Source organism: Aphanomyces astaci, assembly GCF_000520075.1.
Source record: "Aphanomyces astaci strain APO3 unplaced genomic scaffold supercont1.21, whole genome shotgun sequence".
Lineage (NCBI taxonomy): Eukaryota > Oomycota > Saprolegniomycetes > Saprolegniales > Verrucalvaceae > Aphanomyces > Aphanomyces astaci.
Window position 1 is genome coordinate 822,717 of NW_009798284.1, and position 18,181 is coordinate 840,897.

The 18,181-nt window shown below is 51.1% G+C and overlaps 9 protein-coding genes across 9 annotated transcripts in view; 7 read left to right on the plus strand and 2 right to left on the minus strand.

Annotated features, from left to right (window-relative positions):
- Positions 1 to 11: 11 nt before the first annotated feature.
- Positions 12 to 596, plus strand: H257_09093 (hypothetical protein; the record flags this gene model as incomplete). Its single annotated transcript, XM_009835210.1, has 1 exon — positions 12 to 596. The coding sequence occupies one exon, from the start codon at positions 12 to 14 to the stop codon at positions 594 to 596; it is 585 nt and encodes a 194-aa protein (XP_009833512.1).
- Positions 597 to 2,355: 1,759 nt separating this feature from the next.
- On the plus strand, positions 2,356 to 5,051 carry H257_09094 (hypothetical protein; the record flags this gene model as incomplete). Its single annotated transcript, XM_009835211.1, has 7 exons — positions 2,356 to 2,589; positions 2,642 to 2,812; positions 2,862 to 3,140; positions 3,359 to 3,553; positions 3,721 to 4,419; positions 4,527 to 4,585; positions 4,790 to 5,051. The coding sequence occupies 7 exons, from the start codon at positions 2,356 to 2,358 to the stop codon at positions 5,049 to 5,051; spliced, it is 1,899 nt and encodes a 632-aa protein (XP_009833513.1).
- A 746-nt stretch (positions 5,052 to 5,797) lies between these two features.
- On the plus strand, positions 5,798 to 6,133 carry H257_09095 (hypothetical protein; the record flags this gene model as incomplete). The annotated part of the gene is made up of 2 exons (XM_009835212.1): positions 5,798 to 5,870; positions 5,892 to 6,133. The coding sequence occupies 2 exons, from the start codon at positions 5,798 to 5,800 to the stop codon at positions 6,131 to 6,133; spliced, it is 315 nt and encodes a 104-aa protein (XP_009833514.1).
- Positions 6,134 to 8,037: 1,904 nt separating this feature from the next.
- Positions 8,038 to 11,148, plus strand: H257_09096 (hypothetical protein; the record flags this gene model as incomplete). The annotated part of the gene is made up of 5 exons (XM_009835213.1): positions 8,038 to 8,142; positions 8,231 to 8,339; positions 8,696 to 8,895; positions 8,958 to 9,020; positions 10,912 to 11,148. 5 exons carry the CDS (start codon positions 8,038 to 8,040, stop codon positions 11,146 to 11,148), a joined length of 714 nt encoding a protein of 237 aa, XP_009833515.1.
- A 646-nt stretch (positions 11,149 to 11,794) lies between these two features.
- H257_09097 (hypothetical protein) lies at positions 11,795 to 12,001 on the plus strand (the record flags this gene model as incomplete). Its single annotated transcript, XM_009835214.1, has 1 exon — positions 11,795 to 12,001. The coding sequence occupies one exon, from the start codon at positions 11,795 to 11,797 to the stop codon at positions 11,999 to 12,001; it is 207 nt and encodes a 68-aa protein (XP_009833516.1).
- Positions 12,002 to 12,100: 99 nt separating this feature from the next.
- On the minus strand, positions 12,101 to 13,252 carry H257_09098 (hypothetical protein; the record flags this gene model as incomplete). The annotated part of the gene is made up of 1 exon (XM_009835215.1): positions 12,101 to 13,252. One exon carries the CDS (start codon positions 13,250 to 13,252, stop codon positions 12,101 to 12,103), a length of 1,152 nt encoding a protein of 383 aa, XP_009833517.1.
- Positions 13,253 to 13,280: 28 nt separating this feature from the next.
- Positions 13,281 to 13,766, plus strand: H257_09099 (hypothetical protein; the record flags this gene model as incomplete). Its single annotated transcript, XM_009835216.1, has 1 exon — positions 13,281 to 13,766. One exon carries the CDS (start codon positions 13,281 to 13,283, stop codon positions 13,764 to 13,766), a length of 486 nt encoding a protein of 161 aa, XP_009833518.1.
- Positions 13,767 to 13,818: 52 nt separating this feature from the next.
- Positions 13,819 to 16,856, minus strand: H257_09100 (hypothetical protein; the record flags this gene model as incomplete). Its single annotated transcript, XM_009835217.1, has 9 exons — positions 13,819 to 14,503; positions 14,566 to 14,699; positions 15,096 to 15,202; positions 15,265 to 15,433; positions 15,487 to 15,845; positions 15,934 to 16,083; positions 16,299 to 16,577; positions 16,700 to 16,793; positions 16,845 to 16,856. The coding sequence occupies 9 exons, from the start codon at positions 16,854 to 16,856 to the stop codon at positions 13,819 to 13,821; spliced, it is 1,989 nt and encodes a 662-aa protein (XP_009833519.1).
- Positions 16,857 to 16,996: 140 nt separating this feature from the next.
- Positions 16,997 to 18,181, plus strand: part of H257_09101 (hypothetical protein) — a gene marked incomplete at both ends in the record, with an annotated part of 2,115 nt that continues 930 nt past the window's right edge. Inside the window, 3 exons of the mRNA XM_009835218.1 lie at positions 16,997 to 17,194; positions 17,258 to 17,582; positions 17,624 to 18,015. Coding sequence (XP_009833520.1) covers positions 16,997 to 17,194; positions 17,258 to 17,582; positions 17,624 to 18,015 — 915 coding nt within the window. The remainder of the gene's footprint in view (positions 17,195 to 17,257; positions 17,583 to 17,623; positions 18,016 to 18,181) is intronic.

Here is an 18,181-nt window from a genome sequence, read left to right on the forward strand (position 1 = left end):
TGGCCATTCGAATGCAGTACCGAAACCGGTGGTTCCTCGCTCTCAACACCCAGGTCAAGGCCGCTTTGACCGTTGTCGTGTACGTTCTGCTAGTGGTGACCCGAAATACCAGCAGCTACAACGCCGCCATCGGCAGTTTGATCGGCATTTGGCTGTTTGCCCTCGCGTCTGGGTTTGGTTCCGTCGCTGTGAGTAAGTGGTTTGATCGCCCTCCCCCCACGCCAGCTTACCCCCAGAGCTTTTCCAAAGACGACATGTCGGTGGAGTTTTCCAAAGCCAACATCCCCCGCAACCGAGTGGGGTACCTCAGTCAACAATACGGCCGGTGGTCGTTGTTGGGAATAGTCCTCGAAGGCTGGCGGGGAGTGCCTACGGGCCCCAAGTCGTTTTTGATGGCCTGTCACAGTATGTTGGTCCATTTGTCCACTGGGGGGACTGTGGAGCCCTTGATTTGCAAGGATATCACCCCAGACTCATTTAACAAACTGGTGCTAGCGACTGTATGCATGAAGAAGCGACCTGGATCGATCGTGCCTACGATTTCAGCTGCACGTCAAAGCGAGCAAGATATACTGGCACTGGAAGACACGTTTTGAAGTAGGGTAGTAATACCAGGTATTGCATTTTACATAGAATAATGCAAAATTTTCATGAGTGTCTGTCTACGTTCCAATGACGCTGAGGTACAGTATTAACGTTGGCTCAAATACTACCGACCGAGCCAGCGTAGTACTATCGAAGAAGAGCATTTCTAACCTTAAGATAATACTCCACGGAGTTGTACGAGCTAAGGTTGGGCTGGATAAGTGAAACACAAAACAGTTCTGAATGCAGCTTACGATCATGTTTGCTTTCTTGTGGCTTCTGCCCGTCCCACCAAGGATGCTATTCTTGAAGTGACGGTTAAACACAACCGGAAATATTGGTCGTAGAGTCAGATTAATGATTCACTTCCAAATACATCACGTCGGATCTAAGTACTCGCCTTTGCAATACACGTAAGCCACGGAAGACATAAGTTTATGAGCCCAATGGCCTAGAAGTACAACTTTGATTCAACAACCAAGCTAAAGGCTGACGGGGCTAACTACCGCGATTGGTGCGTGAAAACCCTCGCCAAGAACAATCAACAACGCCTGGGCAAGTACCTATGAAGAAGTGCACTATAAACAGTCACGACATTGAATTTCACACGGAGAGGGACAACCTTGTCGCTGACGATCCATGCCGACCACTTGAAGTACGGCCAAGCGGCCACCACGACACGTGACACGTGGGAAGCCCTTCGCGTCATCTACGACCCACCGAGGTGAACTTAGTCACACTACAGCTCCAAGTGAGCAAGCTGGAGTGGAGCGAACGGTCGGAAATAGTAACCTTTACCGATTAGTTGCAAGAATACACAAGAAATCTCGTCGCCGCTGACGATACGACACTCGTCAATGCACACTCAACCGCTACATTTGCCTTCAACCGCTACGATTTACCAACAGCGTGATGCATCACGCGACGAGAGCGCCACAGCGTACCGAAACTTGCTGGCCATCCTAGATGAAATCCAATTAGATAATAAACGACAGAAGATGCATAACCCAAATCTTAAGCACAAAGGCGGCCACATGGACGATGCGCTTCTGGCCACTGGCGACTTCCACTACTGCGGTAAGAGCAGACTGCCGCTGCAAACAAGGCGACGAGTCCCGCGGCGGCATCTTCAGACTCACGCTAGATAAACCCACTTGTGACAATAATGGTGCTCGCGGTGGATAAGGAGGCCATGGACGCGGTTGAGGACATGGTCTCCCAAGTACAGGCGCTGATGGAAGATTTGGTGGTTGAGGAGCCCGCGCGCCGTGGCAACTGTAATGACCCAAAGTTGTGTTGCCATTATGGATATACCCGTAGTCCTAGCACCCACTTGAAGCGCCTGGCTGGAGCCATTCAAACGGCCACGCCCGGTTTGGGGTGGATGGCTGGGGGCGGCGCGGTGTGTGGTGCGAGCAGGAAGGGTTAGGGCAGGACATGCCAAGTGTGGTCTCTGAGTACTCAGGCAATGTCTCATCATTGCAAAGCTCGATCCACCCCACGTCCACCGCCCAACGCTCCACTAACTCTAAGTCTAAATCCCCTTTTGGTTCCACCAAAGGGGATTTAGACTTAGAGTTAGTATAGGATTAGTTTAGTCAGTTAGTGAGTAGTTCAGTTCTAGTTTTGCCTCCAACTGCTCAATACACCACCAAGCTTTGCCCGGGAGTCCACTGTTCCCCCAACATTGTGTTTGTGATGAGAAGTTGCACGAAGGCGCAAGTTGCGACAACGAATTCTTTAGTGCATCAAGACTAGCACTCAACAAGGATGTCCCAGAGTGGACAGGACCGATCGCGCCAGGGGCGCAGCGACGACGCCCAAAGACGCACGAGCAACGGACCGCGCGAACGACCGCTGGAGAGAATCGACGGGTGCACACGCAGTCCTCAGCTGCTTCAAGTGGAAGGGCATCCGCCAGGAACAAGTGTGCGCCAGTGGCTGCTAGACCGGGAGACATATGAAATGGACCTGCGGGTCGTATGCATGCGTCGAAACCTCGAAGTGCGGAACTACCACGAAGGATGGAAGGAGTGCTTCGATATTGTTGAAGCAGTTCATGCTCATTCGCAAACTACGAGGCGATCCCAAGGAGCTCTACGAAGCTGCACTCGAAACAGAGCTACTCAAGATCATCAACGAACCCAAGAACGGCGTTGAAGCGGACATCCCTCTGCTATTCCACGGGATCCACATGGACATGAAGGAGGACGACGTTCTCAGCCGCGTGTGCAAACGAGCGAATCGAAGCACGCGTCATGAAGGGGCATTTGAAGAAGCCCGAGCTGCGGAAGAAGATCTTCAAACGGCTGCTAGAAGTGATGGACCCAGATCCAGTCCGAGATGCGTGCGTCCTCGACATGGAAAAGGCGTGGCATCCGGTGGAATTTACGTGGGAATCGATCAGCGAGTTGGTAATCCATCATGCGCAAGAGCAGCAGCGTTTTTACTCGACATACAGCGCTGGACGTAAAAAGCCGGGCTATGAAGCCAAAGCAGCGAAGAACAAAAAAGAAAATCGAAAGGGTGATTACAGTCGACAAGAACAACGCGACGTACGCCCACGACCGTGAAAAAAGCCGCATTCAACGGCGCGACAGACGAATGACAGCGAAGACGAAGTAGACGAGCCGGACGTGATTCGGCGGATGGGATGAATGATCCTAAAAGCCAAACTAGCTGGGGCTAGCAGAACTGTGCAGTGCGTTTATGGCTGGAGTCAAAATTAAAACAACGTGAACCAAGGGAAATCATGCCGACGGGGTGTTTGAAGTGCGGCGACGCAGCCCATCTATACGACAAATGCCCCAGCGCATCGGCCGAGGACAGAGCCAAAATCAAGTACGAATGGGCGCTGGTTGCAAAGCGCATGCAGAACGGGAAGGCCCTCAAGCTCAAAGCAAAGAAGCTCCGGGACAGTCTCATGACAGCCAACAAGAAGTGGCGGGAAGAACAAGGACAAAGCCGTGTGGCAAAGGCAACGGAGCCTGAGAAAAAGAAGCTCTGAAGAATACTGGAAAACCCTGCCGGCGAAAGCGTGGCCACCATCAACAGTGTGTTAGACGTGTCATATTGTCCTGACAAGGAAGCGATGTGGGAGTTATTTCCACCGCCATGGTCGAGACATTATGCTAGCTGGACGAAACAGTCCATACAACGCATCTGCCAACAGTATTGGTTGGAAGCGCTGTCGGAAACCTTCCCGTCACAGCGAAGAAGACAGTGGAATTGCGAACCACTCTGAGCGCGGCCGCCGAACAAGTCAAGCTGCCTGGAAAGCAGCTGTTCTACGTGGTTGACAACAATGACGAGCTCATTGTGAGGAAATATGCCCTGATATCGATTGGACTCGACATGGATAGATTACTCGAGCAAGTGGCCGTGCGCCAAATACATGAAGACGGCGACAACATCGGCGACCCCGGCGCAGATGAAGACATCGCATTCGGTGTCAGCGTTCGGGGACTGCGTGCAAACGACAAACAGCTGGACGTGGAAGACATGCGAGCCGCTGAAAACCTCTACAAGGTGGCAACTACATCCGCGAACGCCGCTGACCAAGCGCAGGCCGCGACATTTAAACAACTACAAGGAATCGTCGTCGACGCCGCCACCAAAGCAGTATGGGGAACCAAGTTCAGAGGCACAGACCTCCCGGCGAATGTGAAAGCGATGGAACTACGACTCAAGACGGGTGCACGCCCCTATCGTTGCAAACCTAGAAAGGTAAACCCCTTGACGGGTATGTTCGTCAAAGCGTTTGGCAAACAGCTGGAGCAAGACCAAGTTATTTATGCAAACAGCTCAAGCTCCCATCCCATCCCCGTCAACCTGGTTATTAAACCAGAAGTTAAGAAATTCGTCAAGACAAGCGATAAGTGGTCAATCAAAGAACTGTTGCAGTACTTTCGTCTTACGATCGACTACAGAATCATCAATAGCCAAACGATCCCACCATGCCGTTACAGCTCCTCGTGTTAGAAAACATCCGCGACGCCAAGTACCTAGGCGAGTTCTACCTTACGAAAGGTTTCTAGCAATTACCACTCGAGAGGAACGCACAAGAACTTCTGTCCTTTATGCTCGGCTACCGCATTATGACCACAACGAGAGTTATGCAAAGCCACTGTGACTCGGCCCTATTCTTCCAGAACACCATGGCGGAATATTTCAAGGACCTTCTGTACAAAAACTTCCTTATTAGGATCGACGACATCCTGGAGTGGGCGAACACCTTCGACGAGTATGTGAGCGTGATGCGCGCCGTGTTCGATGTATGCATGAAGTTCCGCCTGCGCTTGACTCCACGCAAGAGCAAGCAACTGTGCAGCGAAATCAAATGGTGCGGCAGAATCATTAACGGCGACGGAGTGCGCTCAGACCCTACGAGAATCCAAGCGCTGTGCCACATCCCGTACCGGACGGATGCAGGCCAGCTGCAGCAATTCATCTGCGCAGTGAACTAACTGGATATGCGACAGTTTGATTGGCTTTGCCCACACGATCGACTTACTCCAAAAATGACTCACAGAAGCGTTGGTTGGAAAGAAAAGAATCGCGACATCAATCACGATCGGCCTGACCAAAGAAGAACGTAGCAGCTTCGACGCAGTCAAAGAACTGATGCGAAACGCCGCCCAATGTGCCTGTTCACAGACGCTTCCGCCTACGGCTGGTTCATCGTGGTCACCCAAGTCCATAATTACGGCGACGACATCCCGATCCAAGACCAACAACATCAACTACTTGTATGCCAAAGCGGCATGTTCGACATATTGCAAGTTAACTGGTCGGTTATCAAAAAAGAAGGCTACCCTATTGCGCGTGCCTGCGACACTCCCAAGTACCTGCTGCTACGACCCAAGGGGTTTCTCATGTATTGTGACCACAAGAACCTCATACGCATTTTCGCGCCCCACGTAAGGCTCAAGGCACACATGCGCTAGAAGCTGATCCGCTGGGCCGACATGATCGGCCAGTACCGCTATGTCATCCAACACATCGGCGGAGCACACAATCTATGGGCTGACCTCATGAGCGGATGGGGCATACTGCAGCCCACAGAGGCGAAAGTACGACGAATTTGGTGGGAAAGACCGCCGAAATGGCGACACCACTCATTCCGAAGGACGGAACATCGAAAGTACGTGCGCGCGCTGGACAAATGAACAAATAAAAAGAAAAAACAACCCAAACATATCTACAAGCCGCCATGACCGCAGCTGCGACCGTTAAACTATACCGACTTCGTGTGGCCGAACCTCGACGCTATACGACACGCCCAGGTTCACTCTACATATACCAAGCCCAACGACCACGATGGCCGCGGGCTCCTCGAAGGCTTCGGAACCAGCTGTGGCCTAAGATGCAGTTGCTCATGCAAGTCAAGCCGACAAGAATCTACGGGAACCCTACCGCTTGGTGTAACGACATGTTGTCCATCGAGTTCCTTCGACACCACTTTGGCTCGCGCGAAGACATGGACAAGCGAGTATTGATGGCCTGGGACTCCTTCTCTGGTCACTTGACGGCAGGTGTCGAAGCCTAAACGGAGTCCATCAAGGTCGAGCTCATTAAGGTACCATCTTCGTTCACCTATGTCTGTCAGCCGGCAGATGTCGCGTGGATGCGTCCATTGAAGGCTCGTTTACGGAAGCGATGGATTCAACACATTCAAGACTGTCTGAGTTCGTTTGTGCCTGGTGCGACATCGGTGGTTTCATTACTCGCGCCAACATTGTGTCAAGGGTCGAAGATGCGTGGTCTGATATGGCATCAAGTCACATTATCAACGGCTTTATGAAGTGCACGCTCACCCCGTGCGATGGAACTACAATAGTATCGTCGGATCCTATTGTGGATGTAGATTGTGATATGGACGATGTTCTGTACGTGCTTTTGGCCTGGTCAAGGTTGTAGATCCATCTGTAATTGAATTGTGATTGACTTGTATTGTTCAAATATAGGCACAAAGTAGGATTATGTACTATTTGCGGCAATTTCTTTGAGGTTTTAATAAAAAGTACTAGGTTAAACAGCCAGCGAAAGTCCTTTTGTAACAAATCTCCTTAAAAAGTGATTTCTTCAGGACAATTTGGGAATGAAATCAGGTTTAACTCAATCTACACTTGTTAAACTACAAAGGAAAAACCTCCGACATCACATATAGAACCTTCGGGAGATACCGAGGGTGTGTAACGTGAAACTGGCCAGTCACAAGTGGGTATCACTCCAACATTGAGTCGTAAAATACGGTAATCAAGTGAAGTACGTACGTATTCCATGCGGATGTACTGTACAGAATGGAGTAATTTTCAGTTAACCTTGCATTCAAAGGAAGAACTGGTACATCCGATGAGAGCACCATGCCAGTACTCTGTCTAGAACTAGGAGTACTAGAAGGACAAGATTTGATCAGCGCATAAAGTACAGTACAGTACGAGATTTGACACTGTACAGTATACAGTACAGTACAGTACTACGTACCTAGTACTAGTACTACTCAGTAGGTGCAGTACTGGGTAATGTAGTACTAGTACATACACTATCTTGTACTGTCCTAGTACTGTATTGTTCCAGTACAGTAAATGGACGTACGGATTGCAGTGTGGCTCAGTAAACTGATACTGTATTGATTTGCCGAACGTCTTGCCCAATAGAGTGTCAAAATTTGATATGATAGGATCAAACTATTTACAGGAGGAATGAAACCCTTGGTTAGTTAATATTATTCGAGGACTTATGTTATAGAATCTCACCCTTATTCAGAGGTACGTTGAACCTATGTACTTACAGCTAACAAGTGTAAAGGCTTTATAAGCGTATAGTAACTGTATAAATAGATATTTGTATTGTTTGCTCGAGGTATTACTGTACCAGTCAATGATGTTTGGAGTGGTCATCATTACAATTATATTACTTCAATTCCAAACATTTTAATTGCCTTCTAATTGAATCGAGCTAACTCATGATTCTCTCTTTCGAATAAACCCAAAAAGTATCGATTTAAACTTAATGAATTTTTTAAGTTGACGCCTTACATTTATGGGGTGATTTTTATGACTGAGTTAAGTCTGGAAAACGTAGATTTCAGTCACAGGTAATACATTTCGGGAGTAACAGTGCGGCTAAAAAGTGTAGGTTTTTCTTATCTGATATGGAGATGGTGTTCGCCGGCCAGCTGCTGTTTAGACAGGTCATGCATTTATAGAGACTCTATCGATACGAAAAAACCCCGATGAAATCGGATAAATATTCCAACCAATACGACGCCAAGACCCGTCGATGGCTCCGCCCACTGTTAGATAACATATGACTAATATTATCCAATCAAAACATTTACGAAAAATACTCATCAGCGATTGGCTAAAATCATTATTCGCGGGAAAACAATTTAAATTCGCGCGCCCATGCGTGTCAGCGACACGTATGCATTGCATTTGGCAACTTACGATGACACAAGCACGTCGGAGTAAGATCAGTCCTCATAAAAAGCCAAGACGACGCTACTCGCACGCCGTAAAGCGCGACATGATCATCAAGATGCAAGACACCAGCGTTCGTGACCTCGAATCTGAGACGAGAATCCCGAAGAGCAACTTGCCTCGCTGGTCGCAGCAGAAGGAACAACTCATGAACTTTGAAGTCAACCTCCATCGGCCTCAATGGAGCAGGCCGACCCGAAGAAATTCCTGACACCGACGCACTGACCGCGTACATGCTAGCGTACATGCTAAACCTGCGCGAGGCTGAAGGTGCCGTCATGCACCCACCTTGTCAACTACCTCAAGCGCCATCAGAACGATTGGCTTGAAGCGTACCTGCAAGACAAGCGCTGTGGGTATCAGACCTTCCTACGTATGTTGCAAACGTTTTGTGGTCGTCACGGGCTCTCGCGCCAAAGACCAACAAATACGAAACGACTTCAAGGCGACTTGGATGAGATCCGATAGGCGTTCGCGCTTGAGTTCAACACTGCATTTGATGGTTTCAGTTCTGACTGTATCTTTAATGTAGATGAGACAGGAATGTCTTATGACATTGCGTGGTGGAAGTTCCAAGATATCGAGCGGCTAGAAACACTCTTTTCGCATGACTGCTGTGTTGTCAGTACGCGCCGACGGCTCCAAGCTTCCAATACTCTTCATTATGCGTGGCATGCCTGGTGGCCTGATTGAAAAGACTGAGTTCGATGACTTTCCTATTGGACACTTCTACGCCGTTCAGCAGCGCGCGTGGATGGATAGGCTGGATGCATTGTTGCCCCGATTCCTCCGAATGCGACCAGTGCCGTTCAGCCGCTTGATGTTGGTATTATGGCACCTTTCAAGCGACATTTGCGTGAACTTTGGCTCAAAGAGGATTTGATTGAGGGCGATGATGACGAAGACATTGACCTTATGACGATGTCTGCCCAGATGAAGCGCTTGGCCATGGTGCAACGTGCCATCAAATCATGGGCACTTATAACCCCTCAAAAATTCGCCGCAGCTTTTCTAAGGCCATTCCCAAATAATTTGAATACAAAGTCATTTCACCGCTTTCTTATTTGTATTTGGAAATTGAAGTTTAATAGTGAAGTAAATCTAGGAAAAAGTTTGGCACACCAGGGTCCCCTCAATTCGCCATCCGACACACTAACCACTGCGCCACCGCGTCAAACGCTTATCTTAATGTTGTTGCATCCAACCAGTCAATAAAAAATATTTGCATGTTCAAAATTTCGAGATTCACAATTCTCTTGAATGATTGGCTACAATTATTTTCGAATTTCGAAGTTCTTCTGCCAATCATTTTGCGATGTGTGCCCAAATCGAAGTACCATGGTGTCCCTTAAACTACTCGTCGTGTGTAATACCGTTAACGTTAGAAGAAGTAAGCGATGAACACCGAGGAGACTGCGCCAAGAGCATAAGCGGTATTCAATTGAATAGGGCAATTATCTGCCTTGTCTGTCCGGGTACTGTAATTCCCTCATTGAAACAGTATTTCTGAGAATAGAAACAGTAGTTGTGTTTTACAGTGGTCGAGACCCTTTTTGTGCTTGTATTTTAGATTCTTGCGTGAAAAACGCGCAAAACATTATATATTGTAACCTTGAGTTGTAACGGCTACACAATTATTAAAAATGGTTAAATCAGATACAGAACTTACTTGTAAAAGGTTGCTTTATTAAAATTAAAACTGTAACAACATATTAATACTTTTAATAAAATAGAAAGGGTCGTGGATGGTCTCGATAATCAGGGAATTGTTCTGTCTTACGATTGGAAAGTTTGAATATGCTTCATTTGCTGATTACGATGCAGATTGATTCATGGCATTTGATGAACGAATGGGAGACTACCAAAACCTCCGCAAACGCCCTTTCCGTAGTTTTTCGCATCCGGATATGGCTATATTTTAATCAAGACGTGACCAAGGTCTTGGTCACGCTTCCAAACTTTCTGAAGTGACTACTAAAATGAATACTAGTAATTCACTTCCAGTTTTTCCTTCTGCCTCCCACGTGTCTGTTCCTGCCTACTGCCCTCTTCGCTCGATTATAATCTTGCAATGTATTGTGAATTACGGTGAAATTTGACGTTTTGGGGTGGTTTGACCCTTTGACGTGAAGTGGCAATAAATCGACCTCACGATTTGATTCGTCAAAACTACCTTAATTCAGCCAATCAAACAGTCCCTGAGTCTGGGAAATGAACAGCGGTCCCGGCGAGACGACAGCGTGATCACCGACACAGTTCACTACTGTCTATTCGGCTATAGTCTCGGTTCTCATGCAAACATGTACTACATCTCGTGTTTTCATGAAACACGTTACTCAAGTCTACCGTTACATAAGCTCACAGTTAAGCAAGTCCGAGGATAACAAAGTCGCGATGTGCAGATGGGAGGCAACAATCAAGTACATGTACGGTTGTATTCGGGGTACATGTGCGCACGTTATTGCTCTCGATGGGAGTGCGCTGTGGCGTAGTTTCCTTGAACCTACCGATAGCAGTGATTGTGGTCGGTATTGTGATGATGGCCTGTGAGCGTGCGCAGAAGAAGGCGCAGGAGATGGTAGAATCAAGAATGAATTGATAGCGTTAAGACTACTACGCTATCACTAAGCTACGCGCAACCAACCATTGATGTATCGTCGGGAAAACCCCTTGGTTCGCAAGAGGACATGTTGGTATGCGAAAGGACACCTTGGACTGAAGAGGTGTTGACTAGTCATCGGGTTGGGAATCGGATGATGGGCACGGTTACACCCTCTCCTACTTAAGACAGAACGTGCCATCATCACGCGGTCAGAAATGAGAGGGAACTGTGACGTGACAGTTGAAATTGGAGATGGCAGACAAAGGCAAGAAGCGCAAGGCGAGCGAAATCGTCGAGGATGCCGACGACAGCGCGGAAGAGGCCGAAGCGCCGGCGCCACAAGTGGAGGTAGTGGACTTCACAGCCGAGTCGGACGACGAAAACGGAGTGGCGCCGACCGAGGATGCAGCCGAGGAGGCGCAGCGCATGGCCGACTGGGAGGCCGCGAAGCGCAAACGGATGGGCCAGCTGGAGTAGCAAGCGGCTGCGGACTTGGTGAAAAGTGCCATGCAGACAGTGTGCAGAGGCTACTGAAGTAGCACTTAGCACGGGAGGAGGCCACCAAGAAGGCCAAAGTGATCGTAGCGGCTGCAGCGAAAGCGGCTGACGAAGCAGCCAAGGAAGCTGCAGAAGCAACGAGTAAGGCGCCAGCGGAGGTGTGACTGGGACACCATCGGGTGGTGGGAAACATTTCAACGCTGCGGGTGTTGGGAAAAAGCAAGGAAAGGCGAGCGTGAAGGTAGTCGCCGTAAAGACGGAAGCCAAAGTGAATGGCGAATTTGGTGGTCCGGAGCGGACCGGCCTCGCTCGAGACGAAGTGTTCGAGCGAGAGGTGGAGTTCCACTCGGATCGCTCGCGAAACTTTCACGCCTGTCAGGTGGGGTGGTGTAGACTTGGGGTACGTGCGCGACATTACGTGCCGTTTGACAGTGGTGGGCGAGTTCGACGAAACTCGTGACGACTGGGACTACCAGGCGGCCAATGCTGCCGGCGTGGAACGATATCTGCGCTTGTTTGCAAGCGCCCAATCGTTTGAGCTGCGGGTTTTGTGGATGCTTTGGTCTTGGAATGCATGCAATTTGCGAGGGTGAGTTTTCACCGGTTCGATGAGTTCAAGGGTGCCATGCGCGAGTTGCATGAACGGGAACGCCTGGAGCGCTGGACTGTGGACGTGGGGCAAATCGGGCTTTGCAATGATGAGACATTGCCTGAGTACCTTGTAGCGTTTGTGTGGACGTTTGTTGGACAAGGCAGCGGGCTGCATGGGCAGTTGCTGCTGAAAGCGGGGTGGTTGGTCATCTCGCTGTCTAATGACGCCGGGGTGCGGTGACAGAAGCATGGCTGTTTGGACGCTCGGTCTGTCGCGCGCAGCGCCGCCCACGTAAATATGCGGCGCGAACCTGAGGTAAATTTTGCTTGGTATAATCCACTAAATGCTAAGTTGTAGTTGGCTCGACTCGCACAGCGAATTGCGGTCCCATCGTTGCCCATCGTGGGCGATCGGTGGTGTCGCGACGGTCACCTCCTCGAGAGCAAGCGGCGATGGTGATCGCGGTGAAAGTGCAATGGGCGCGATTGATGTCCAGCGGGATTTTGGTGCTCCCGGCGAGCGCCTGGTCGATCGTGTGGGCGCGCGAAGATGCGCAGGTGCGGGCAACGGCTGCGCAGGTTGCAGCGCGATTGTCTGCGGCACGGCCGGTGAATCCGTTTGCGGGGTACAATCCACCGGCGAGGCCACAACAGAATGGTCAATTGACAGCGGCGGAGCAGCAAGCAGCCGCGGATTATCGGGCGGGGGCGGGGGTGGCGACGCCTGGGGCGCCTGGGGAGGAGGAGAAGTCAATTGCGGCGGAAGAGGGAGAAGAGCCGCCGCGAGATCCAGAGGATCGTTTCCCGTCGCTTCATCGGGCGTAGATGTAGATAATGGGGGTAAATGCCGTTTGAGTTTACCCACATAAAATGTTGGATGGATCTGCCATGAGTTGGACAGATCGAGTCTGTAGTTGGTTGGACTAACCGCGCCGAGAACGGTAAAGGGGTCGTGCCAAGCACTGCGTAGCGTGACGTTGGAGTACATTCCAACCGCACTAGTGCGGAATACATGGGCGGGTACCACCGACTTGTGGAGGAGAACTTGTTCGCCAGCGGTGAAAGACGCGAGGTTAGATCGGCCATGTTTGTCGGCTTGAGTTGATTGGAGTTGCTGGGCGGAAGCGATGCTGTCATGGATCTTTTGCATGACAGAGACTCGGCCAAAGAGGAAGCTCGGGATGGTTTGGAGAGTGCCGCTGGGGGCGTTGGGGAGTACGCCTGCAGAAGAGAGCCGCGCAGTGATTCCACCCCCACTTGAGACCGAACCGTAGAGCATCAGAGGGAGGCGGGGGTGTTGGAGATGGACCGCATAATAGGGTGAAAAGCCAGTGGATGCCTGAACCGAGGCGTTGTAAGCGAAAACCGCATGCTGTACGGTGACAGCCCACGAGGAACCGGTAGAGATGGAGTAGCTCCGAAGGATATCTTCGAGGACGCGGTTGGTGTGTTCCGTTTGGCCGTCGGAATCGGGGTGGTCCGAAGTCGACATGTCGAGTGAGGTGTCGCACAGGACAAAAATGGTGGACCAAAACTTTGCCGTGAACCGCGGGTTTCGGTCCGAAACGATGGAGCAAGGGAGGCCGAAGCGACAGAAAACGTGGTCGAAAATGAGGCGACGTGTCCCGGACGGAGACGGCAATAACGTATTTCGACGCGCGGTCGACACAAGCCATAATAATGGCGTTGCCGCGGGCGTCGCGCGGCAGGCCAAACATGAAATCCAAGCTGACGGACGACTAAAGTTCGTGGGGAATAGGCAAGGGTTAGAGCGGTGCCCGAGAGGAGGCGGTGATCTTTGTGCGCTCGAAGTCGCAGTTAGCGACGTAGCGCACAACGGATTTGTACATGCGGGGCCAACAGTAAGAACGCGCCAAGACCGCGTGCATTTTGTCGAGGCCAAAATGGTCCCCACTGGGGGAGTCGTGGTACGACCGAAGGAGGGTGAGGCACAGCTGCGCGTCGCCGGGCACGACAATGCAAGGGGGCGAGTCCGTGGTGGGTAGGAATATCGAAAGCGAGGGCGAAGCGATGTAAGGCCGGCGAAGCGCGGCGGGGTTAGGTGGAAACGGGGTCGGTGAGCGCCGCCAGGCGCGACGAGCAGTCAGCGTCAAAGGGGTACACCGCGCGAATCCGATCGTGAAGACCGGACATCCAAAGACCGATCGTGGTCCGTTTGAAATTTGGACGCCGAGACAGGGCGTCGGCCAGGATGTTGTCCTTCCCGGGCTTGTACTGAACCGAAAATGTGAATTCGAAGAAGAACGAAATCCAGCGCGCCAAACGCTGCGAAAGGTGCGGTGTGTTCGTCGCCGTGCGTAAGGACGCATGATCGGTGTAAACCACGAAGGGTTCACCATCGAGGAGGTAGATGCGGAACTTGGTTAGGGCGTACTTCATGGAGAGAAGTTCCAAATTGTGAACTGGGTACGCCCTCTCAGCCGGATGGAGTTGACGGCTTTGGTAGGAGTCCGGGCGAGGGTGACCGGAGGTCTCGAGCTGCATAAAGCAGTAGCCGTTGGCAAACTGCGAAGTATCGCAAACGACGGAAAAAGATTTGTCGAAGTCTGCGAGCACCAAGACCGGGGCGAGTTGAAGATTGGTTTTGAGGCCTTCGAAGGCCGACTGACAAGCGGAATTCCAGACCCAAGGAGCATCCTTGACGAGAAGCCGAAACACGGCGGGGCGATGTTTGCGAGTACTTGTGGAGGTACGTCGCAAGGCCCAGCCAGCGACGAAGATCCTTGACGGAGGAGGGAATAGGCCATTCCGAAATGGCCTTAATCTATTCGGGATCAGCCCGACATCCCCACCAAATCTCCCAGGACTGGGATTTCGTCGACACCAAACATGCATTTGGCGAGGTTGGCATAGAGTCCGTTGGCACAGAGGACTTCAAACACCCTGCGGACATGGCCGTAGAGAACGTCAAGTTCGGCCTGCGCGGATGAAGCGCAACTGTGTGTTAGCCATAGGCAGACAAGGATTGAAGTTACATAGTTAAAGCTATATATATGTGATTTAAGCTGGAAGAGCTCCAGGCTTCACATCCCTCGATTACTTCAGTGTGACGAGGGCCAATAGCTACCTTGTTTTGATCCTACACACACTACTTGAAGGTTGCATATATTGAGAGATATGACAAACTTCAATCAGTGCAGCTAAGGTTGCACTACTTACATGTATGCATGTCTTTGGCTACTTACATGTATGCATGTCTTTGGCGATGATAATTATGGAGGTTCTAGAGCTAAGCTCACTTCTGAATCCACCTTCCTTTGAGCCACTACCCCTACATCTGTGTGTGTTGAGTGCCAACGTCTGTTACTGTGGACGTAAATGTCGTCGAAGTACGACGGTGCGAAGGCGCGAAACGCGCGGAACTTCGCGGTAACATGCGGTTGAACGTCGCCGGGGCGTTGCATAGACCCTGTGGCATGCCCTGCCACTCCCATAACATGCCTCTCGGCGTATAAACTGCCGTTTTAGCGATGTCACACAGACGCATCAGGATTTGGTAAAAGCCATCGCGGAGGTCGATGGTGGAGAAAATGGTAGATCGACCCGTGCCGTCCATAATAACGTCCTTGTGATGCATCGGCGTCTGTCCCGGAATTGTGGCCACGTTCAATTTGTTAAAGGCGTGTACAATACGCGATTTTTCCCCCGGCTTCTTCACACAGAAGGTCGGGCTGTTGTGAGGGGAAATGCTCTCGCGGACGCGACCCGCCGCCTTGCCGGGCGTGAAGAATGCATCGATGGCGTCGACTTGGTCGCGAGGTAGTGGCCATTGCCGACGCAATACTTAGCGCCGGGCACGAGATCAACCTCGTGTTGAACGCCCTTGTCGATGGGAAGTCGGCAGGGTACCTCGTCGGGAAAGACGTCGTCAAACTCTTTGAGGAGGTCGTAATAGGGGTTGGACCGCAGGGAGTCCCGCGTCTGGGACTTCAAAGGAGCATCGAGGACTGATTCATCTGCGGTCGAGGTCGAAAAGAGATCCATCTCTTCTTCGACAATGTGCATCACCAATGCGGCGATTTCGTGGGCGCCGAGAGATTCCACAAGCGAGTGGAAGCTCATTTCTGGCATTGCCAGTATCATCGGAGGACGTCCGAGGGAGTTCATTCAAGTTGCACGTTTCTTCGATAAACCCCGAAACCTCCAAAGGACCTAGGGTGTCCTTAGTAGGTCGCCTCGCGCCTACTGGGAGAGACCGTTTCCCGCCGCACTCGAGCTTGGAGCGGGGCGGAAAGGCGGGCATGAGGCGCCATGGATTGAAGCGGTTAGGTGGACCGCTCGGCGAACGACGCGAGTGGGTCTCTGGTGCGGCACGGGAGGAACCTGGTGTTCTCGTAAGAGATGGGTAGAGCGTGGCGTCTGGCGTCGGCTTGAGGATTTCCCGTGAGGTGTGAGGAGCGCGCGGCGGCTACTAAGCTTCTTATCCTAGTTCTGCAAGTGGGGTTTCTGTGAGGGGTGTGTAATGAGCGGTGGCTGGCGTCGGCTTGAGGAGTTCCCGTGAGGGATGGGTGGAGCACGGCGGCTGGTGTCGGCTTGAGGAGTTCCCGTGAGGGATGGATGAAGCGCGGCAGCTGGCGTTATCTTGGGGAGTTCCCATGAGGGATGGGTGTAGCGTGGCGGCTGGCGTCGGCGTGCGGAGTACCCGTGAGGGATAAGGAGTGCACATTGTGCATTGGGATTTGTGAGCTGCTTGCCACCAGAAGCAATCATACAAGCCAGCTCGTCGGGCGGCAACGAAGGATTCTCCATGCCAAGGGCTTCGACGGCCGCAAACGAGCCGCAACCAGTCACTTGGACTGTGTCAATGCTTCTTGGTGAGTGACGTGTGTAATCCTCGAACGGCGGCATCGTACAACCCCATATTGCCCCACTATGTGCCTTCGTAGATGGGGCCAGGCAACGACTCAAGCCACGGCACGTGCGGTGTCTTTGTGGCCCACGAGCGACCAAATCCCGTGAGCCAAGGCGGCTGCAAGCGGCGGCTCGGACAACACGTTGATGCTACGACATGACTATCGAGATGAGTAACAATACATATAACATACATGCATGCATTCACATACTTTAGTTGACATGTCAGTTGCGAAGAGAAAAAACCTTTAAATACTTATTCAGTCAATATATTATTTTCTGCAATACCTCGTTCGTAAACAATACCCATGAAACTTTATAAATCTTGCATTGATTTGCAGAAAGGCGGCAAGTTGCAACAATAATGGCGCCAACTGAGCTCGATGGCCGACGCACTGGGCGTCCTAGTACCAAGCAAATTAAGGGAATGCCCAAGAAGCACAAAAACCTCTACCATACCTACGAGAAAAAGCTTCATATAATCAACTGGCGCAAAGAACATTCCATGGAGTCCGCCATCGACACGTTCTTCGCCGGTGTTGCGGGAGACAAGCGCACAACAGTCTGAAAGCAGATCCTGCGCTGGGAATCACAACGGGACCACATCACTATGGCTTGTTCCAAGGCTCGAACGCGGGACATGCGTACACTACGCAAGCAAGGCATATCTACAACGCTCACCCGTGTTGCAGAGGAAAACATTGCTCAATGGGTATCTGAACTTCGTGAAGATGGCATACCTGTATCGAAGACTCTCCTCGCGTGCAAGGCAATGGATGCGGCGTTGGAACAAGGCTTAGCAGTGAACCAGTTCAAGGCAAGTCCATCGTGGATGAAAGGGTTCATGAAGCGGTGGGGACTTGCGATCCGAGCGAAGACTCGCTCTGGCCAAGCGAACCTTGCTGATGGAGAGAAAGCTCTTGCCGAGTTTAAGACATCTATTCAAAAAGGTGCTACGAATACCTTCCAAAGCAAATGATTGACAAAAAAGGTTCCAAAACTGTGTGGATCAAGGCGTCTGGTCACGAAAAGGATCGCGTGACTGCTATGCTTCTGGCCGATTCCAAGGGAACGAAATATCCTCCGTTTTTGGTCCTGAAGAGTAAAGCATCAACAATCAAGGAAGTTGTTCAAGAAAACCTTACCCAACGTCACGGTTTTGGGCGTCAAGTTTGGAAGGAAATCGAAGACCTCGAAGCCAATTTCCCCCTCCAAATCTATGGGAACCCTTCGGCCTGGTGGAATGCCGGTATTTCCTTGCGCTTCCTTGACTTCCACTTTGGACATCGACGCGGCCAAGCGGTGGACCCAGTCTTGCTCCTATGGGATGACTTTAGCGCTCACTTCACTGATGAAGTTGTCCAACGAGCGAAGGACCTACAAGTACACCTCTACCGTGTGCCGCCAACTTTCACATGGATATGCCAGCCCGCCGATGTTGCTTGGATGAAACCTATCAAAGCATCAATGCGACGTAAATGGGTTGACTACCTACGACGATCAATCGAGCTTAACGGACGAGATGGAGGCAAGGCGTTTCGACTGAAGT